Source organism: Pongo abelii, chromosome 7 (genome assembly GCF_028885655.2).
Source record: "Pongo abelii isolate AG06213 chromosome 7, NHGRI_mPonAbe1-v2.0_pri, whole genome shotgun sequence".
NCBI classification, from domain to species: domain Eukaryota; kingdom Metazoa; phylum Chordata; class Mammalia; order Primates; family Hominidae; genus Pongo; species Pongo abelii.
Genome location: NC_071992.2, coordinates 62,469,153 through 62,485,581, shown reverse-complemented (window position 1 = coordinate 62,485,581; position 16,429 = coordinate 62,469,153). Strand labels below are relative to the sequence as shown.

Sequence of the window (16,429 nt, the reverse complement as noted above, 5' to 3'; positions counted from 1 at the left end):
TCAGTCTTCCGAGTAGCTGGGATTACAGGCGCCCGCCACTACACATGGCTAATTTTTGTGTTTTTAGTAGAGACGGGGTTTCACCATGTTAGTCAGGCTGGTCTTGAACTCCTGACCTCAGGTGATCCCTGCCTCAGCCTCCCAAAGTTCTGGGATTACAGGTGTGAGCCACTGCACCTGTTTCATGTTTTAAAACACTGAGCACCCCCCCCCCTTTTTTTGTCTGAGACAGGGTCTTGCTCTGTTGCTCAGGCTGGAGTGCAGTGGGGGGATCATGACTCAACCTCAACCTCCTGAGCTCAAGTGGTCCTCCTGCCTCAGCCTCCCAGGTAGCTGGGACCACAGGTGTGCACCACTGCACCCAACTAATTTTTTTTTTTTTTTTAATTTTTTGTAGAGACAGGGTGTCACTTTGTTGCCCAGGCTGGTCTCGAACTCCAGGGCTCAAGTGATCTTTATAGGCATGCGCCACCACACCCAGCTGAGCCTTTAAAACAACAACAACAACAACAAAAAAACAAAAAACAGATTTTTTTTTTTTTTTTTTTTTTTTGAGATGGAGTCTTGCTCTGTCGTCCAGGCTGGAGTGCAGTGGCAGGATCTCGGCTCACTGCAAGCTCCGCCTCCTGGGTTCATGCCATTCTCCTGCCTCAGCCTCCCGAGTAGCTGGGGCTACAGGCGCCTGCCACCACGCCCGGCTAATTTTTTGTATTTTTAGTAGAGACGGGGTTTCACCGTGGTCTCAATCTCCTGACCTCATGATCTGCCCGCCTCGGCCTCCCAAAGTGCTGCGATTACAGGCGTGAGCCACTGCACCCAGCCACAGAAAACAAATTTAATTAATGTGTGCCTTCTTTAATTCCACTCCTTCTCTTCTTTGTCCTTTCTGCTTTACTGTTTTCTTAGGTGAGGTTTCCTATTCTTTATTTTACAGGGAAGAAGAGTCTTTGGTGGAACAGTTTGTGTTTGAAGCCTTGGTGATATACATGGAGAGTCTGGCCTTAGCACATGCAGATGAGAAGTCCTTAGGTACGTTTTGCTTCAGTGTTCTGTCTGCCTTACAGGTCTGAAGAGTTTCCCCAATGAGGAGTCAAGGCTCGTGTAATTCTCTTATAAGGTTTTTTTTTTTTCCAAGAGTTCTATAAATTAATAAATGTGAAGAGAAGAGAAGCCCCTTCAGTGCCTCAAATCCAGCTTGTTAATAATTTTTTCGTGCCCTCATTCTCTTTGACTCACCATATACTCCTGGTGGCCATTGAGGTTGACCCTGGTTGGTTGCAGATCCTGCCCAGGGCAGGGGAGACAACGAAGCCAGTCAGACAGTATGATGCTATGATGACAGAACATGAAAATGTGCAGATATTGTGCTGAAGAAGCTGGATGTGATAACCACTGAGATGTGGTCAGTGCCTCTGCACTCACTCGTGATCATTTAGAAAGTAGAAAGTGGGTCCCATTACAGGACTGTGATAAAGCTGTTTCATCCATGATGAAGGAATATTATAAAGATATTAAGTCAGAAGTAGGCCAAAATAGCTAAGAGAGTAATAAATGATTACAATTAAATTCTGTGCGAGAAGCTATTAGGAACTACATAGAATTGTTGAGCTAGAAGACTTCTTAACTCCCCATTGGTCCCATCACATGATGTAGTTGGGGCACAGAGGCCCAGGCGTGACATTGACTAAGAGGGCCACACAGCTGTGGCAGGACTTTATCACTGATACGGGTCTTGACTTATTTTATTTTATTTTATTTGTTTATTTTTTGTGATGGGGTTTTGCTCTTGTACCCCACGCTGGAGTGCAATGGCGCGATCTCGGCTCACTGCAACCCCCGCCTCTTGGGTTCAAGCGTTTCTCCTGCCTCAGCCTCCTGAGTAGCTGAGACTACAGGGGCCTGCCACCACACCCGGCTAATTTTTGTATTTTTAGTAGAGATGTTTCTCCATGTTAGCCTGGCTGGTCTATAACTCCTGACCTTACGTGATCCACCCGCCTCAGCCTCCCAAAATGCTGGGATTACAGGCATGAGCCACTGCGCCTGGCAACTTTGTTTATTTTTTAAAAAGACAAACTGAGCTGTGTTATCCTTCATGTTGATAGTCTACTGTGGGAAAAAATGTTTACAATTTAGTCCTCATTGTCAAATAGCTTAAATTTGTTTATCTTGATTTCCCATATGGGTGAATTTTTTCAACAAGTGAAACTTTTTTTGTGATCACTGACATATATAAAAAACATAGAAAACTTTTTCTTGATGACACAGGTCAAAATAAGATGTATAAGGCTCCTTTCCTAAATAATTCCAGACTTCTGTGAGTGACTTCACCATCTTACCTCTGTTGTCCTTCTCCAGAGGCTGTATTACCAAACGATACCGTAGTTTATCCTGCATAGGAAGGGAGGTCAAGGGATTTACACCCCTTTAAAATAGCCACAAATTGAAGTCCACAGGCTCTGGTATGTGGGTTTTGTAATACCTGCAAGGTCTCTTCCATCTCAGGTCCATTAGGAGAGGCTGTGCTTTGGGTGGCCGAGGTGGTGGTGGTACGGTTTCTAGTTAGGTATGGCATTGCTCTGTGTGTGTGCGTGTGTTTGTGCGTGCACGCACCATGCTATCTTGCAGTCTTAAATATGGGTTTTGTGTTCATTTTTGAATATGCAGTGTGAATCATTTATCTAATTTTATTATTCTTAGGGATGAAAACATATTAAATCTATAGTAAAATTACCTTTTCAGTTAAAAATTAGGCCAACACATTTATAATACAAATTTAATAATAATCAGCTATATCTGCCTTCTTTGGAAATATGTCTTTGTACTTGAGAACAGGTACAATTCAACAGTGTTGTGATGCCATTGATCACCTATGCCGCATCATTGAAAAGAAGCATGTTTCTTTAAATAAAGCAAAGAAACGACGTTTGCCGCGGTAGGTGATCTTGCTTCCTTTTCCGTCTTTTCCCACAACATAAAACTAATTTGCAGCTAATGAAGGACAACCTGGGATGGATCTGTGGAAGTATAAGGAATTACTTCCTAAACAAGGAATGTGTGGAAGTATGAAGAGTTCGTTTTCCAAAAACGTTAAAAAGCTTTGTGTTTGAAAATACTTGGTTTAAGGGATAAGGTGTAAGGTATTTGACCTGGGTTGAGATAGTAGATACAAATTGAAAATTAGTTTTGTAACAGACGTTTTATTTAATATGCACTAATTTTGAACATGTTTTGATGTGGATGATGTGACTAGAATATGCATGAACCATTATTCCATAAATTTTGAAGTGTATGAACTGAATGTTCAAATAGTAACATTTTGACAGACATGGAATTATAAAATTAGGAAATGAAACTGCTTAGAGCCAACCAAGGCTGGGATGTTGGCCAGTGGTTTCCAGTTTTTGCCTTTATTCCATCCTAGTGGTGTTGCCTTCTCCAGTAGGGTGAGTGCCCTCCATAAGCCCCTCCAGATCTCTGCAGGGTGTCTGGGGACATCTGTTATCCATGCTAGTGACCGCCACTCTGGAGAAGCACAGTCCCATGTGTACTGGATTATTAATATTTTCTCAGTTGTTTTAAAAGTTGATTCTTCCAGATTCTACTATTAACTTACGATATTGGTTTAGTTCATTGGTTCTAACTTTAGCATGCATTAGAATTGCCTGGAGATCTAGTTAAAACACAGATTGCTGGGCTGGCCCCACCTTCAATTTCTGTGTACACCTGGGGTAGGGCCAGATTATTTGGATTTATAACAAGTGCACAGTAATGTTGGAACAGCTGTCCAGGGACCACACTTTGAGAAGCACTGCTTTACAAGGTACATTGCAAAGGAAACATGAAAATACTTAGCGCTGTTCTTTTAAGGAGAACTTTTAAATTTTTCCCCACATGAAAAAATGAACATGAGCAGCATTTAGGACCCATTTCACCTATGTTATTTTGATTGCACTCGAATTATAATACATTAAAAATAAGTCAAATGCCTTTTAGTGGGGTTTCTACGTATATCTGTGTGATAAAGATGAGTTTATGATTTCTAGAGCCTTGGTAGCTGAATGTTGCATGTTGGAGAGGGACTAATGACAGTATGCTGTCTCTGTGCAGAGGATTTCCACCTTCCGCGTCATTGTGTTTATTGGATCTGGTCAAGTGGCTTTTAGCTCATTGTGGGAGGCCCCAGACAGAATGTCGACACAAATCCATTGAACTCTTTTATAAATTCGTTCCTTTATTGCCAGGTATGGTAATCTGTATATTTTTAATTTCGCTACAGTTTGCTTTATTATCCCATTTAAAAGAAGTAAAGAAGAATTGAGTAATTGGGTGATCATGGCAGTTAACATGGTATTCAGTTAAGATTCAGAATATTAATAGTTGATGAGGTAATGCAGTTCTGTTTCAGCATGTGATTAATAAGAAATTGCCAGCATCCTAAGTAGGAATGATCTCAAATCATATTAAAGGAAAGCAGTGAACCTGTGCTTTTCAGTAATTACTAAACCATTAAACTGCTTATGGACTGAAATAATGACAGATTTCTCAGGAATAAATGTATTGTTCAGTTTTGTCCATTAAGTCCAAACCTAGGTTTGATAGCTTGGGAGTGGGGAAGCTGTGCTCAGGACAGATCAAGCCCTGCCTTCCCCCGTTGTGGGCTGTCACAGCCCTGTGCCATGCGTGGAGAGCGCCTTGGGTGAGATGGGTGTACTGGTTCCTTGGCAAAAGTTGGGGTGGAGTTGTTGTTTTTTTTTTTTTTTTTTTGAGATGGAGTCTCGCTCTTTTGCCCAGGCTGGACTGCAGTGGCGCTATCTCGGCTCACTGCAGGCTCTGCCTCCTGGGTTCACGCCATTCTCTTGCCTCATCCTCCCGAGTAGCTGGGACTACAGGCACCCGCCACCACATCCGGCTAATTTTTTGTATTTTTAGTAGAGACGGGGTTTCACCATGTTAGCCAGGATGGTCTCGATCTCCTGACCTCGTGATCCACCCGCCTTGGCCTCCCAAAAGTGCTGGGATTACAGGCGTGAGCCACTGCGCCTGGCCTGGGTTGGAGTTCTGTCTGGGCTTTTTCTTCATGGAATAAGAGGAAAAAAGTTACTTTATATATTTCCAGGCTTCTAAAACTAAGAAGGACTCTACATTTTGTTATACTATAGGATATATTATAATGTTATATACTACATATTATATACTATAGAGTACATATAAATACATACTATAACTGAATTCAATTATTTTATATATGCTATATAAATAATAAAGTATAAATTTACTGTACTATATCATTTTACGTATATAATAGAAATGTATATCTGTGTTTTAATTTAGATAATTGTTTAAAAAAAATTAGCATTTAAAAAAATTTTTTTTTTTTTTCCCTGAGACAGAGTCTTGCTCTGTCGCCCGGGCTAGAGTGCAATGGCACGATCTTGGCTCACTGCAACCTCTGCGCCCTGGGTTCAAGCAATTCTCCTGCCTCATCCTCCAGAGTAGCTGGGATTACAGGCGTGTGCTACCACACCCGGCTAATTTTTGTATTTTTAGTAGAGACGGGGTTTCACCATGTTGGCCAGTCTGGTCTCAAACTCCTGACCTCGTAATCTGCCAGCCTCTGCCTCCCAAAGTGCTGGGATTGTAGGCGTGAGCTACCACGCCTGGCCTAGCATTTTCAATTTGCTTAATGTGTTTAGCTAACAATTTTTTTTTAATATATGTTATGTCATTCTCACAGCAACCTTGTGAAATTAGTCATTGAAGAGTGGACTAGTGGCTGGGGAAGGGCTGGAGGGTAGTGGGCAGCATTTTTCCTGTATTTAGTAGGAACCGAGACCCTGATAGCATGTTGGTGGAGCTGCTTATGGGCAGACCACTGTTTCACATTGAGTCTGTGACTCTGGTAGCACATAGGATTTCTTGTGACCTCAGCTGTACTGATCTCAGGCATTTCTAGTGCTATTCTCTTCTCAGTTGCCTGTGATACGGACCTCATGTATTCTGAACTAAATAGAGTTCCACCTCTCAGCATTGTGCTTTGTTGGACAAAGGCTGCTAAGTAGTAGGTGAGCCTTGCCCTTCTTCCAGCAGATAATTTGTATAACATTAAGGAGCCTTCCTTGATTTATCTCTTCTGTGGCCTTCCAGGGTGTAGCCACCTTTCTCCTTTGGTATCTTTATCCCCCAGTGGGCATTTTTGTTTTCTTTTATTTTTTTCCTTTTCAGTTTTAGAGACAAAGTCTCACTATGTTGTCCAGGCTGGACACAAACTCCTAGGCTCATGTGGTCCTCTTGCCTCAACCTCCTTAGTAGCTGGGACTGCAGGTGTGCAGCATCTGTTTGTTTTTAAGAGACAGGGTCTCACTCTGTTGCCCAGGCTAGGTAGGTTGCAGTGACATGATTATAGTTCACTGCAGCCATAAACTGAGCTTAAGTGATCCTCCTGCCTCAGCCTTATGAGTAGCTGGGAACACAGGCATGTGCTACGAGGCCTGGCTCATTTTTAAGTTTTTTTGTAGAGATAGGGTCTTGGTATTAATATGTTGCCCAGGCTAGTCTTGAGTCCTGACCCCAAGCAGTCCTCTGCCTTGGCTTCCCAAAGTGCTGGAATTACAGGTACGAGCCATTGCATCTAGCTTCCTTCAGCGGTTTTTAAGCGTCTGTGTCAGGTGTCTCTTTAGCTCACTGTGTAGCAGCAGTCCTGGGTACAGGAACACCCAGATCAGTAGGACTTGACGACAGGTGCAGAGTTGTCCCTCTGACATGTGTCCAAGAGAGACAGCTCCTGGCGGCTTCTGAATACTGAGACTCAGCGTGGTCCAGGCCCAGAAACAGACAGCAGGTCCTTGGTGGAGACCAAGGAAGAAGTAGGGCTGGGCGTGCTTGTCTGTGTCTTCAGCTTCTCTGTCTTCTTGTGATGTACCCTTGTCTGCTCTCTCTCGATCTGCCTTTCTGTGTCCTTTCTTTTTATCATTTTTCTTCTGTCACTCTTGATGTAGAATGTAAATATCTTACTATTTATTTTTTGCTCATTATTATACATTTCTTTGTCTCTTCTTAGTGAAAGTAACAGAACATTACAGAATATTCGTCCTCTTAATATACAAAATGTTCTCTTTTTTTTTTTTTTTTTTTTTTGATACTGAGTCTCACTCTGTAGCTGAGGATGTAGTGCAGTGGCGTGATCTTGGCTCACTGCAACCTCCCCCTCGTTTAAGCGATTCTCCTGCCTCAGCCTCCTGAGTAGCTGAGACCACAGGCGCGCACCACCACGCCTGGCTGATTTTTGTATTTTTAGTAGAGATGGGGTTTCACCATGTTGGCCAGGCTGGTCACGAACTCTTGACCTCAAGTGATCTGCCCATCTCAGCATCCCAAAGTGCTGAGATTACAGGCCTGAGCCACCACCCTCGGCCAAATATTCTGTTTTTAATACATCAGAGATACATGTTTTGAATTCTTCATTAGAGTCAGAATGATTTGACATTTTCAGTGCTACTGATTTCAGAGCATACAAAATGCAGTTTTATGTATTTGTCTTTTTAATTTAGAAGAAGTTTAATATTTAAAAGAAAATTTCCTGAAAAAAATGGCTCATTTGATTCTCTTATTTAACAAACACTGCACTTACTGTGTGGTAGATGTTATTCTAAGCGCATGTTCAAATATTAACTACTTTAATTCAGCTAATCTTTGTAACAGCCCAAGAGGTAGATATTATTGTTCTCATTTGCAAATGCTGTTTTGTGACTTAAAGGAATAATAATTTTTAAATAAAAAGGCAGGGAAAAGAGTATTAGTATGCAGCTACTCCAAATGGTGTCCAACTATTTTTATAATGTTTAAGGAACCTGAAGAGAGTTGCTGTGGTGGAAATACCTTCTTGGAAGTAATTACAGTGAAACAAGTTGAATGTGTAGTAAAATGAAAAAAGATTGTCCCATAACATTTTGAAATTTTAGGTACAAAGATTAGATTAAAGAAATGTAGGTATATGTGTGTATTTTAATTTTGTTTCTTTTTGAAGGCAACAGATCCCCTAATTTGTGGCTGAAAGATGTTCTCAAGGAAGAAGGTGTCTCTTTTCTCATCAACACTTTTGAGGGGGGCAGCTGTGGCCAGTCCTCGGGCATCCTGGCCCAGCCCACCCTCTTGCACCTTCGGGGGCCATTCAGCCTGCAGGCCACGCTATGCTGGCTGGACCTGCTCCTGGCTGCGCTGGAGTGCTACAACACGTTCATCGGCGAGAGAACTGTGGGAGCGCTCCAGGTCCTAGGTAGGTCACCCTTGCCTCATGCTGGTGTGTGTCGTGCTGCCAGAGTCACCCTGGGCAGTGGCTCTGCCAGGTCAGAATCCCAGGGACATGATGGTAGGTGCTGTGCACCACCTTGCCCGTGCTTTCATGTCACCTCTCTGCAAGGGTTCCTTCCTTCACACTTCAAAGTTGACAAATACAGTTTTTCTCATAGCTTTATATAACTGAAAAAGTTATACTTTCTGGTGTGTTGTAAATGTTGACATTTTAAATACACAAAACTGTTAATATTACTTTAAAAAAAAGTATTCCATGAACAATAAATACTGTAGCAGTTTTATATACGGCATCATTGGCTTTAAAATATAGCTGCTTTATTGGAAATTTTGCAGAGTCCCTGAATTCATATTCTCATTTCCTACCCTTCAAATGATTTTATACTAAAGTATTAAGTTTTTTTGCATAAGATTTTACTATATCCCTATCTACGTCTTTTTAATGAAAAGATGTACATTTTAAAGATTCCTTGGCTGGGCGCAGTGGCTCTCTTCTGTAATCCCAGCACTTTGGGAAGCCGAGGCAGGAGGATCACTTGAGCCCAGGAGGTTGAGACCAGCCTGGGCAACATGGCAAGACACTATCTGTACAAAAAATACAAAAGTTAGTCAGGCGTGGTGATGCACACCTGTGATCCCAGCTACTGGGGAGTCTGAGGTGGGAGGATCGCTTGAGCCTGAAAGGTTGAGGCTACAGTGAGCCGTGATTGTGCCACTGTACTTTAGCCTGGGCTGATAGAGTGAGACCCTGTCTCAAAAAAAATTTTCTTCTGTGTTACTATTACATTTGTTATTAGTGCACATTACATTTTTTACTGCCACAACAACAAATATAATAAAAATTTTGATAATTATTACATATAAAATGTAAAATTATGTGGTTGGAATTCTATTTTTGTATGTATAGATTTTAGTATTAAAAAACCTTTTTCATGGCCGGACGCGGTGGCTCACACCTGTAATCCCAGCACTTTGGGAGGCTGAGATGGGCACATCACCTGAGGTGAGGAATTCGAAACCAGTCTGGCCAACATGGTGAAATCCCGTATCTACCAAAAATACAAAATTAGTCAGGTATGGTGGCAGGTCCCTGTTAATCCCAGCTACTTGGGAGGCTGAGGCACAACAATCGTTTGAACCCCGGAGGCGGAGGTTGCAGTGAGCTGAGATCGCACCAGAGCACTCCAGCCTGGGTGACACCGTCTCAGAAAATAAAACCAAAACAAAAAAAACTTGTTCACATAAATAAGTGCCATATTTGATTTATTCTAAAATGTACATTTTTGCATATTTAACAGATCCATGGTTGCAGTGTGTCTTACAATCCAATATTCTGTTGGATTCAAGGATATTTGGTTTTTGAGAATAATTCATTTTTTTCTGTTTTGAAACGGAGTCTCCGTTGCCCAGGCTGGAGTGCAGTGGCGCGATCTTGGCTCACTGCAAGCTCTGCCTCCCGGGATCATGCCATTCTCCTGCCCGCCACCATGCCCAGCTAATTTTTTGTATTTTTAGTAGAGACAGGGTTTCACTGTGTTAGCCAGGATGGTTTCGATCTCCTGACCTTGTGATCCGCCCGCCTCGGCCTCCCAAAGTGCTGGGATTACAGGCATGAGCCACCGCGCCTGGCTGAGAATAATTCTTAATATAAGTTATCTCAGTTCTTGGAATACATCAAAATACATGTATCAAAATTATTTTTAATGAGGTCAGTTGACAGTTTGACTTTCCTTAAATTATGTTGGAAACAAAGAATTAGAAACCATGAGACTTAGAAAAAGGCTTTCCTACTCAATCGTTGCCTTTACTCTTTCAACAGTGTACAAGTATTTTAAATTGTCCCTTGGCGCTCTGAAGGGCTGTGCACCTTGGAGTAATAAACTACAGTTAGACTGGAGAGAGGTGAGGGTGGGTCTGTCTTTCATTAGGCAGGAGAGTCCTGATGAACAGGCTGAGATGGGAAAGGAGAACCAGCTCCAGGGTGTTTTCAGACAAACGAGTTTTATGACAAAGCCTGTTTGAGGATTGATCTGAAAGTTGATTCCATAAGATGACTGGTGCCCGTCCACACCTGCTCCATAATTTGTCTCTGTTCTTTGAAGGACAGGATTTTTTATTTTTTCATTATTAGTAACATTCATTATTGATAACAGTGCTAAAAAGAACATTCTTACAACCACATCTCTGCAATTCTGCAGTCATTTCATTAGGTTAAAATTTCAGTGCTGGATCAAAGCATAATGAGTTTTTAAACATTTGATAGAAATTGACATGCATATTTTTAAAAACTTGGTATGAATTGCCAAATCGCCCTTTAAAATGAGCATATTAATTTATCTTCTCACATGTAATGTTTGGGAATAAAGACCTGACCTTCCATCAATGTGTCCTTTTGATATGAGAAAAAATAACTGCCACTTTATTCAGCTATTATTAAGCTGTTTGTTTCTTTTGAAAAATTTTGAATTTTTGCTGAACGTATATCATGCCTATACTTAGAGAAGCAATTTTATGTTAATCTTAGTGGAGTTGAAAGGAAGCATATATTAATATTTTAATATAATTGCTTCTAGGTACTGAAGCCCAGTCTTCACTTTTGAAAGCAGTGGCTTTCTTTTTAGAAAGCATTGCCATGCATGACATTATAGCAGCAGAAAAGTGCTTTGGCACTGGGGCAGCAGGTAACAGACCAAGCCCACAAGAGGGAGAAAGATACAACTACAGCAAATGCACCGTTGTGGTCCGGATTATGGAGTTTACCACGACTCTGCTGAACACCTCCCCAGAAGGATGGAAGGTAGGCTGTTCTGTTAATTTGAGGTCAGTTTTTGGTACTGGAAAACTACTTCAAAGGTTTCTGTTAGAAGGGATTTTGGCTTTTAATAAAAATTTATCATTATTATTATTATTATATTTCATCCTCTCAAGCCAGCTTTTCCTGACTTCGGGAAGAACCAAGAAGAGAAGGCCAGGTTTTGGCTTTTCTAAAACTTTGCATTGTCAGAAGAGTTATATGTCAAAATCAATTTGTCAATTTATTTTAGTTGACAAAAACTGTATTATGGTACACACCATGGTGTTTTGATATGGTTTGCCTTGTGGAATGGCTAAATCAAGCTAATTAACGTATCTGTTACCTCACATGTGTAACATTTTTTGTGATGGGAACTTTTCAATCTATTTTCTTAGCAATTTGCAAAATTACAATGCATCGTTATTAATTACAGTCATGATAAATGATCTATTGAAAATCATGAAACTTTGCATGTCCTTCAGAGTTTCACTGTGAATAAAATACAAAATAGTTTTTTCTAATTGTTTCATTGGATGCTGTATTTTATGCTATGATCAAACATCTACCTTAGGAAACACACACTAGCAAATATTTATAGATGTATCCATGAGGCTTACTGTGTAAACAAACTCCAGTCAATTCATTCAGGGAATCTCTGCCAGTTGCCTGTGGCACGCCAGGCCCTGGGATGCAGCAGTGTACTGAGTTGGGGCGGGGAAACCCTGTCCATGGACACAACCCCATCTGCTGCCTGCTCTGTAGATAAAGCTACATAGGAGCATGGCTGTGCACCTATGTCCACCTGTTGTCTGTGCTGCTTTCTTATCAGACGCGTAAGGAGTTGCAGCAGAGACTGTCTAGCCCACAAACCTCAAGTGTTTACTGTGCCCCCGTTTTACAGAAAACTCTGCCCACCTCTCCCTTAGTCAGGCGGAAGTTCCCAACCTTGTGGGCCCTGCACTTTGGTGAAAATAGAAATGCTGGCTGACAAAATGTTTTTATCAAACAATCTGTTACAGCTCCTGAAGAAGGACTTGTGTAATACACACCTGATGAGAGTCCTGGTGCAGACGCTGTGTGAGCCCGCGAGCGTAGGTTTCAACATCGGAGACGTCCAGGTTATGGCTCATCTTCCTGATGTTTGTGTGAACCTGATGAAAGCTCTTAAGATGTCCCCATACAAAGATATCCTGGAGACCCATCTGAGAGAGAAAATAACAGCACAGAGGTGGGTACTTGGGTCACAATCGGGGACATGTTGTCCTGGAATTTCAGGCCCTAGTATGTTGCTGTGCTCCTGCAGCTGCTCCTGCTTCCTCAGGGAAGGCTCATATCAGTGGGATGTTTGCTGCCAGTGACCTCAATAGTTGTTTAGAAATCACATTTAACCAGTGCCTTCCCTGTACCAAACTTAAGCAAACTTCAGACATGGTTAGCGCCATGTTTGATCTCCATGCTAGCTTAGTGCGTATGGATCCTGTTAGATGTTGCCTCTGTTTGCTTTCATAACAGTGCAAACGTTTTTTTCAGTGTATCTTGATAATTTAACAAGATCAGAGCTCACCTAATTTACTGTTTTGTCACATGGCCAGCATTGAGGAGCTTTGTGCTGTCAACTTGTATGGCCCTGACGCGCAAGTGGACAGGAGCAGGCTGGCTGCTGTTGTGTCTGCCTGTAAACAGCTTCACAGAGCTGGGCTTCTGCATAGTATATTACCATCTCAGGTAACTATAACTTATTGTTTTTATATTTATTTTAGCTTTAGTATGATAATTAGTGTATTTATTTATGTTATTTCTTAAATGTCTTTTATGTATTGAGCATGCTGAAATGGGAATTATAGAAATACTTGCTCTAGACATGTAGATATTATCTATCTGTATATCTATGATATATCAATATAAATATGAAAGCAAATGTAAAAATTTATAAATATAAAATGAAAGTAGAATAAAGGACATTTAGGTATTTCCAGAGCAGCTTTCTGAAAAACTTTAGGAACTGCTGTTGTGCCTTTGTGGCAAGACTACACAAATGAAGAATCTAGCATAGAAAGCAAGGTTGAGCCATATACAGTGGCTCATACCTGTAATCCCAGCACTTTGGGAGGCTCAGATAGGAGGATTGCTTGAGGCCAGAAGTTTGAGACCAACCCAGGCAACATGGCAAGAATTCATCTCTACAAACAATTAAAAAAAAAAAGAAAAAAAAAAACCATTGTCCAGGAGTGGGTGCCGCGGACCCGTAGTCCCAGCTACTCAGGGGGCTGAGGTGGGAGGATTGCTTGAGCTTGGAAGCTTGAGACTGCAGTGAGCCACGATTGTGCCACTGCACTCCAGCCTGGGCGACAGAGCGAGACCCTGTCTCACAGTAGCCAGAACAACAAAAGCAAAGTTGAATTAAAATTTTTCTGAATATTGGAAGGTAATTGTCAGTGCTATCTGAAGTGGGTTTTTTATTTAATGAGAGGAGTGAAGTTGTTTTTTTCTAAGAAAAATCTTTTTGCTAGGCATTTCAGTGTTGGCTTTCTTTTAGTCCACAGATCTGCATCATTCTATTGGCACAGAACTTCTTTCCCTGGTTTATAAAGGCATTGCCCCTGGAGATGAGAGACAGTGTCTGCCTTCTCTAGACCTCAGTTGTAAGCAGCTGGCCAGCGGACTTCTGGAGTTAGCCTTTGCTTTTGGAGGACTGGTAGGAAAAACACCTCTGCATGCTGCACTCCCCTAATAATAGAAATATATATGTCACTTGCAGGTGTCTCTAGAAACTGTGGAATTTGGGTAGTAAGGTTTTAGCTGGACAAGTATTATATGATTTGCATGAGCCAACTTTCTAAAAGATTATTTTCTCAATAGTTTCAAAAAAAAAAAAAAACGGAATAGAACAACATTCTTTTTAAATTGAGGTTTTGTCTGTCCCACTTTGTTTCCAAAAGGAATTAGCTAGAGAACGTTTTGTGACTATGAAGCTGAGTCGTGTTGACATGTGGCCTCTTCTCCTCTCCTTGGTGGTCCTTCACATGGATGATTGGGAGGGCCTCTGAAGGATAATTCCAGAGGAACCAGAGTCTCCAAAAAAAAAATCCTCATGGCTCTTTGAACCATGCAGGGCTGGCCTTAAATAGTCCCTGCTGTAGCTGAAATCTGCAGCCAGCCCTCTGTGTTCACTCCATCCCAACTTCCTTTCTTCTGTAGCAGAAACCCCTTTTTCACCCCTTTGTCCAATTAATGTAAACAATTACATATTTAAATTGTCTAAAAATACTCACCCTTAATAGACTATCCTCAAAGCAACAACACTGGGGTAGGCAGATGGCTTGAGCCCAGGAGTTTGAGTCATCCTGGACAACATAGCGAGACCCTGTTTCTACAAAAAAATCTTAAAAATTAGCCAGGTGTGGTGGCACATGCTTGTAGTCCCAGCTACTCAGGAGGCTGAGGTGGGAAGATCGCTTGAGCCCAGGAAGTCAAGGCTGTAGTGAGTCATGATCATGCCACTGCACTCCAGCCTGGGCAACAGAGTGACACCCTGTCTTTAAAAACAACAAGGCTGGGCAGGGTGGCTTATTGCCTGTAATCCTAGCACTTTGAGAGGCCAAGGCGGGTGAATTGCTTGAGGTCAGGAGTTCGAGACCAGCCTGAACTACATGGTGAAATGCTGTCTCTACTAAAAATACAAAAATTAGCCAGGTGTGGTAGAATGCACTTGTAATTCCAGATACTCGGGGGTGCTGAGGCTGGAGAATCACTTGAACCTAGGAGGTGGAGGTTTGCAGTGAGCCGAGATCGCGCCACTGTACTCCAGCCTGAGCAGCAGAGTGAGACCCTGTCTCAAAAAAGAAAAAACAACAACAAGATTTTTGGACATTTGGAAGAAATATGGGTCAAGGAAGATTTCTTTCCCAAAATGAAACCTAGAAAACGGAGGCTAGTTGAAATATATACAATTTCAGCTTGAATCCAGGCTTCACATATCAGGCTCTTTTTAGACCTGTGTCATTCTCCAATTTCAAAGTTATCAGTTGCCCAAGGGTCTTTCTGTGCCATGCAAAGATGTGCCCCGGTTATGGTACCTCTCCTTTCTTTTTCCCAGTGTGAGCGCCTTGTGAGTCTTCTCCTGAACCCAGCAGTGCTGTCCACGGCGTCCTTGGGCAGCTCACAGAGCAGCGTCATCCACTTCTCCCATGGGGAGTATTTCTATAGCTTGTTCTCAGAAACAGTCAACACAGAATTATTGAAAAATCTGGATCTTGCTGTATTGGAGCTCATGCAGTCATCAGTGGATAATCCCAAAATGGTAACAAAATTTCCCTTTAAATAAACTTTTTTTTTTTTTTTTTTGAGACAGTGTCTTGTACTGTCACCCAGGCTGGAGTGCAGTGGCACGACCTCTGCTCACTGCAGCCTCTGCATCCCAGATTGAAGAGATTCTCCTGCCTCAGCCTCCTGAGTAGCTGGGATTACAGGCACCTGCCACCTCGCCTAGCTAATTTTTTGTATTTTTAGTAGAGACGGAGTTTCACTATGTTGGCCAGGCTGGTCTTGAACTCCTGACCTCGTGCTCTGCCTACTTTGGCCTCCCGAAGTGCTGGGATTACAGGCGTGAGCCACTGCACCCGGTCAATATTTTCTTATATAATCCTTATAAAAGGGTTGCCATATTCCTGAAATATTTCATTAAAGTGTGACAAGACTTTTTCCTAGAAGGTTAAAAGCTCTTGCTTTTAACAAACTCAGAAAAACCCAAAACATACCCCTTATCAATAGTTAATGAATGTTAGGCCAGGCATGGTGGCTCATGCCTGTAATCCCAGCACTTTGGGAGGCGGAGGTGAGCGGATCACCAGAGGTCAGGAATTCGAGCCCAGCCTGGCGAACATGGCAAAACCTTGTCTCTACTAAAAATACAAAAAATTAGCCGGGCATAGTGGTGTGCGCCTGTAATCCCAGCTACTCAGGAGGCTGAGGCAGGAGAATTGTTTGAACCTGAGAGGCGGAGGTTGCAGTGAGCTGAGATCGTGCCCACTGCACTCCAGCCTGAGTGATGGAGCGAGACTCTGTCTCAAAAAAGTAAAAATAGCTAATGAGTGTTATTGGATGTTAAAACATTGATTGTTTTTTCTATTCCCTTATGCTTTGCAAATTTCTAAGCCTAAATATTATAAGGCACAGCTATGCAGGATATTGACATTTGCCAAGATGTGGCCTTGGAGCTTACAAACCCGTCCTGGGGCTCAGAGCTGGCTTTGCATTCATACCAGCTGCAGGCAGGTCTCTGCACCCCGGTAGACCTCTCTGTTCTCAGAGTTCTCTCGTGGCCTC

General features: G+C 42.1%; 1 protein-coding gene across 4 annotated transcripts in view; it reads left to right on the top strand.

Moving 5' to 3' along the window:
- Nucleotides 1-16,429, top strand: part of PRKDC (protein kinase, DNA-activated, catalytic subunit) — a 180,925-nt gene that overhangs the window by 53,862 nt on the left and 110,634 nt on the right. For all 4 annotated transcript variants that reach the window (XM_024251029.3, XM_024251026.3, XM_024251027.3 and 1 more), the window contains exons 28-36: nucleotides 935-1,029; nucleotides 2,836-2,935; nucleotides 4,111-4,244; nucleotides 8,027-8,275; nucleotides 10,884-11,107; nucleotides 12,124-12,332; nucleotides 12,697-12,829; nucleotides 13,641-13,799; nucleotides 15,201-15,404. In XM_024251029.3, the coding sequence (XP_024106797.2) occupies nucleotides 935-1,029; nucleotides 2,836-2,935; nucleotides 4,111-4,244; nucleotides 8,027-8,275; nucleotides 10,884-11,107; nucleotides 12,124-12,332; nucleotides 12,697-12,829; nucleotides 13,641-13,799; nucleotides 15,201-15,404 (1,507 nt within the window). The remainder of the gene's footprint in view (nucleotides 1-934; nucleotides 1,030-2,835; nucleotides 2,936-4,110; nucleotides 4,245-8,026; nucleotides 8,276-10,883; nucleotides 11,108-12,123; nucleotides 12,333-12,696; nucleotides 12,830-13,640; nucleotides 13,800-15,200; nucleotides 15,405-16,429) is intronic.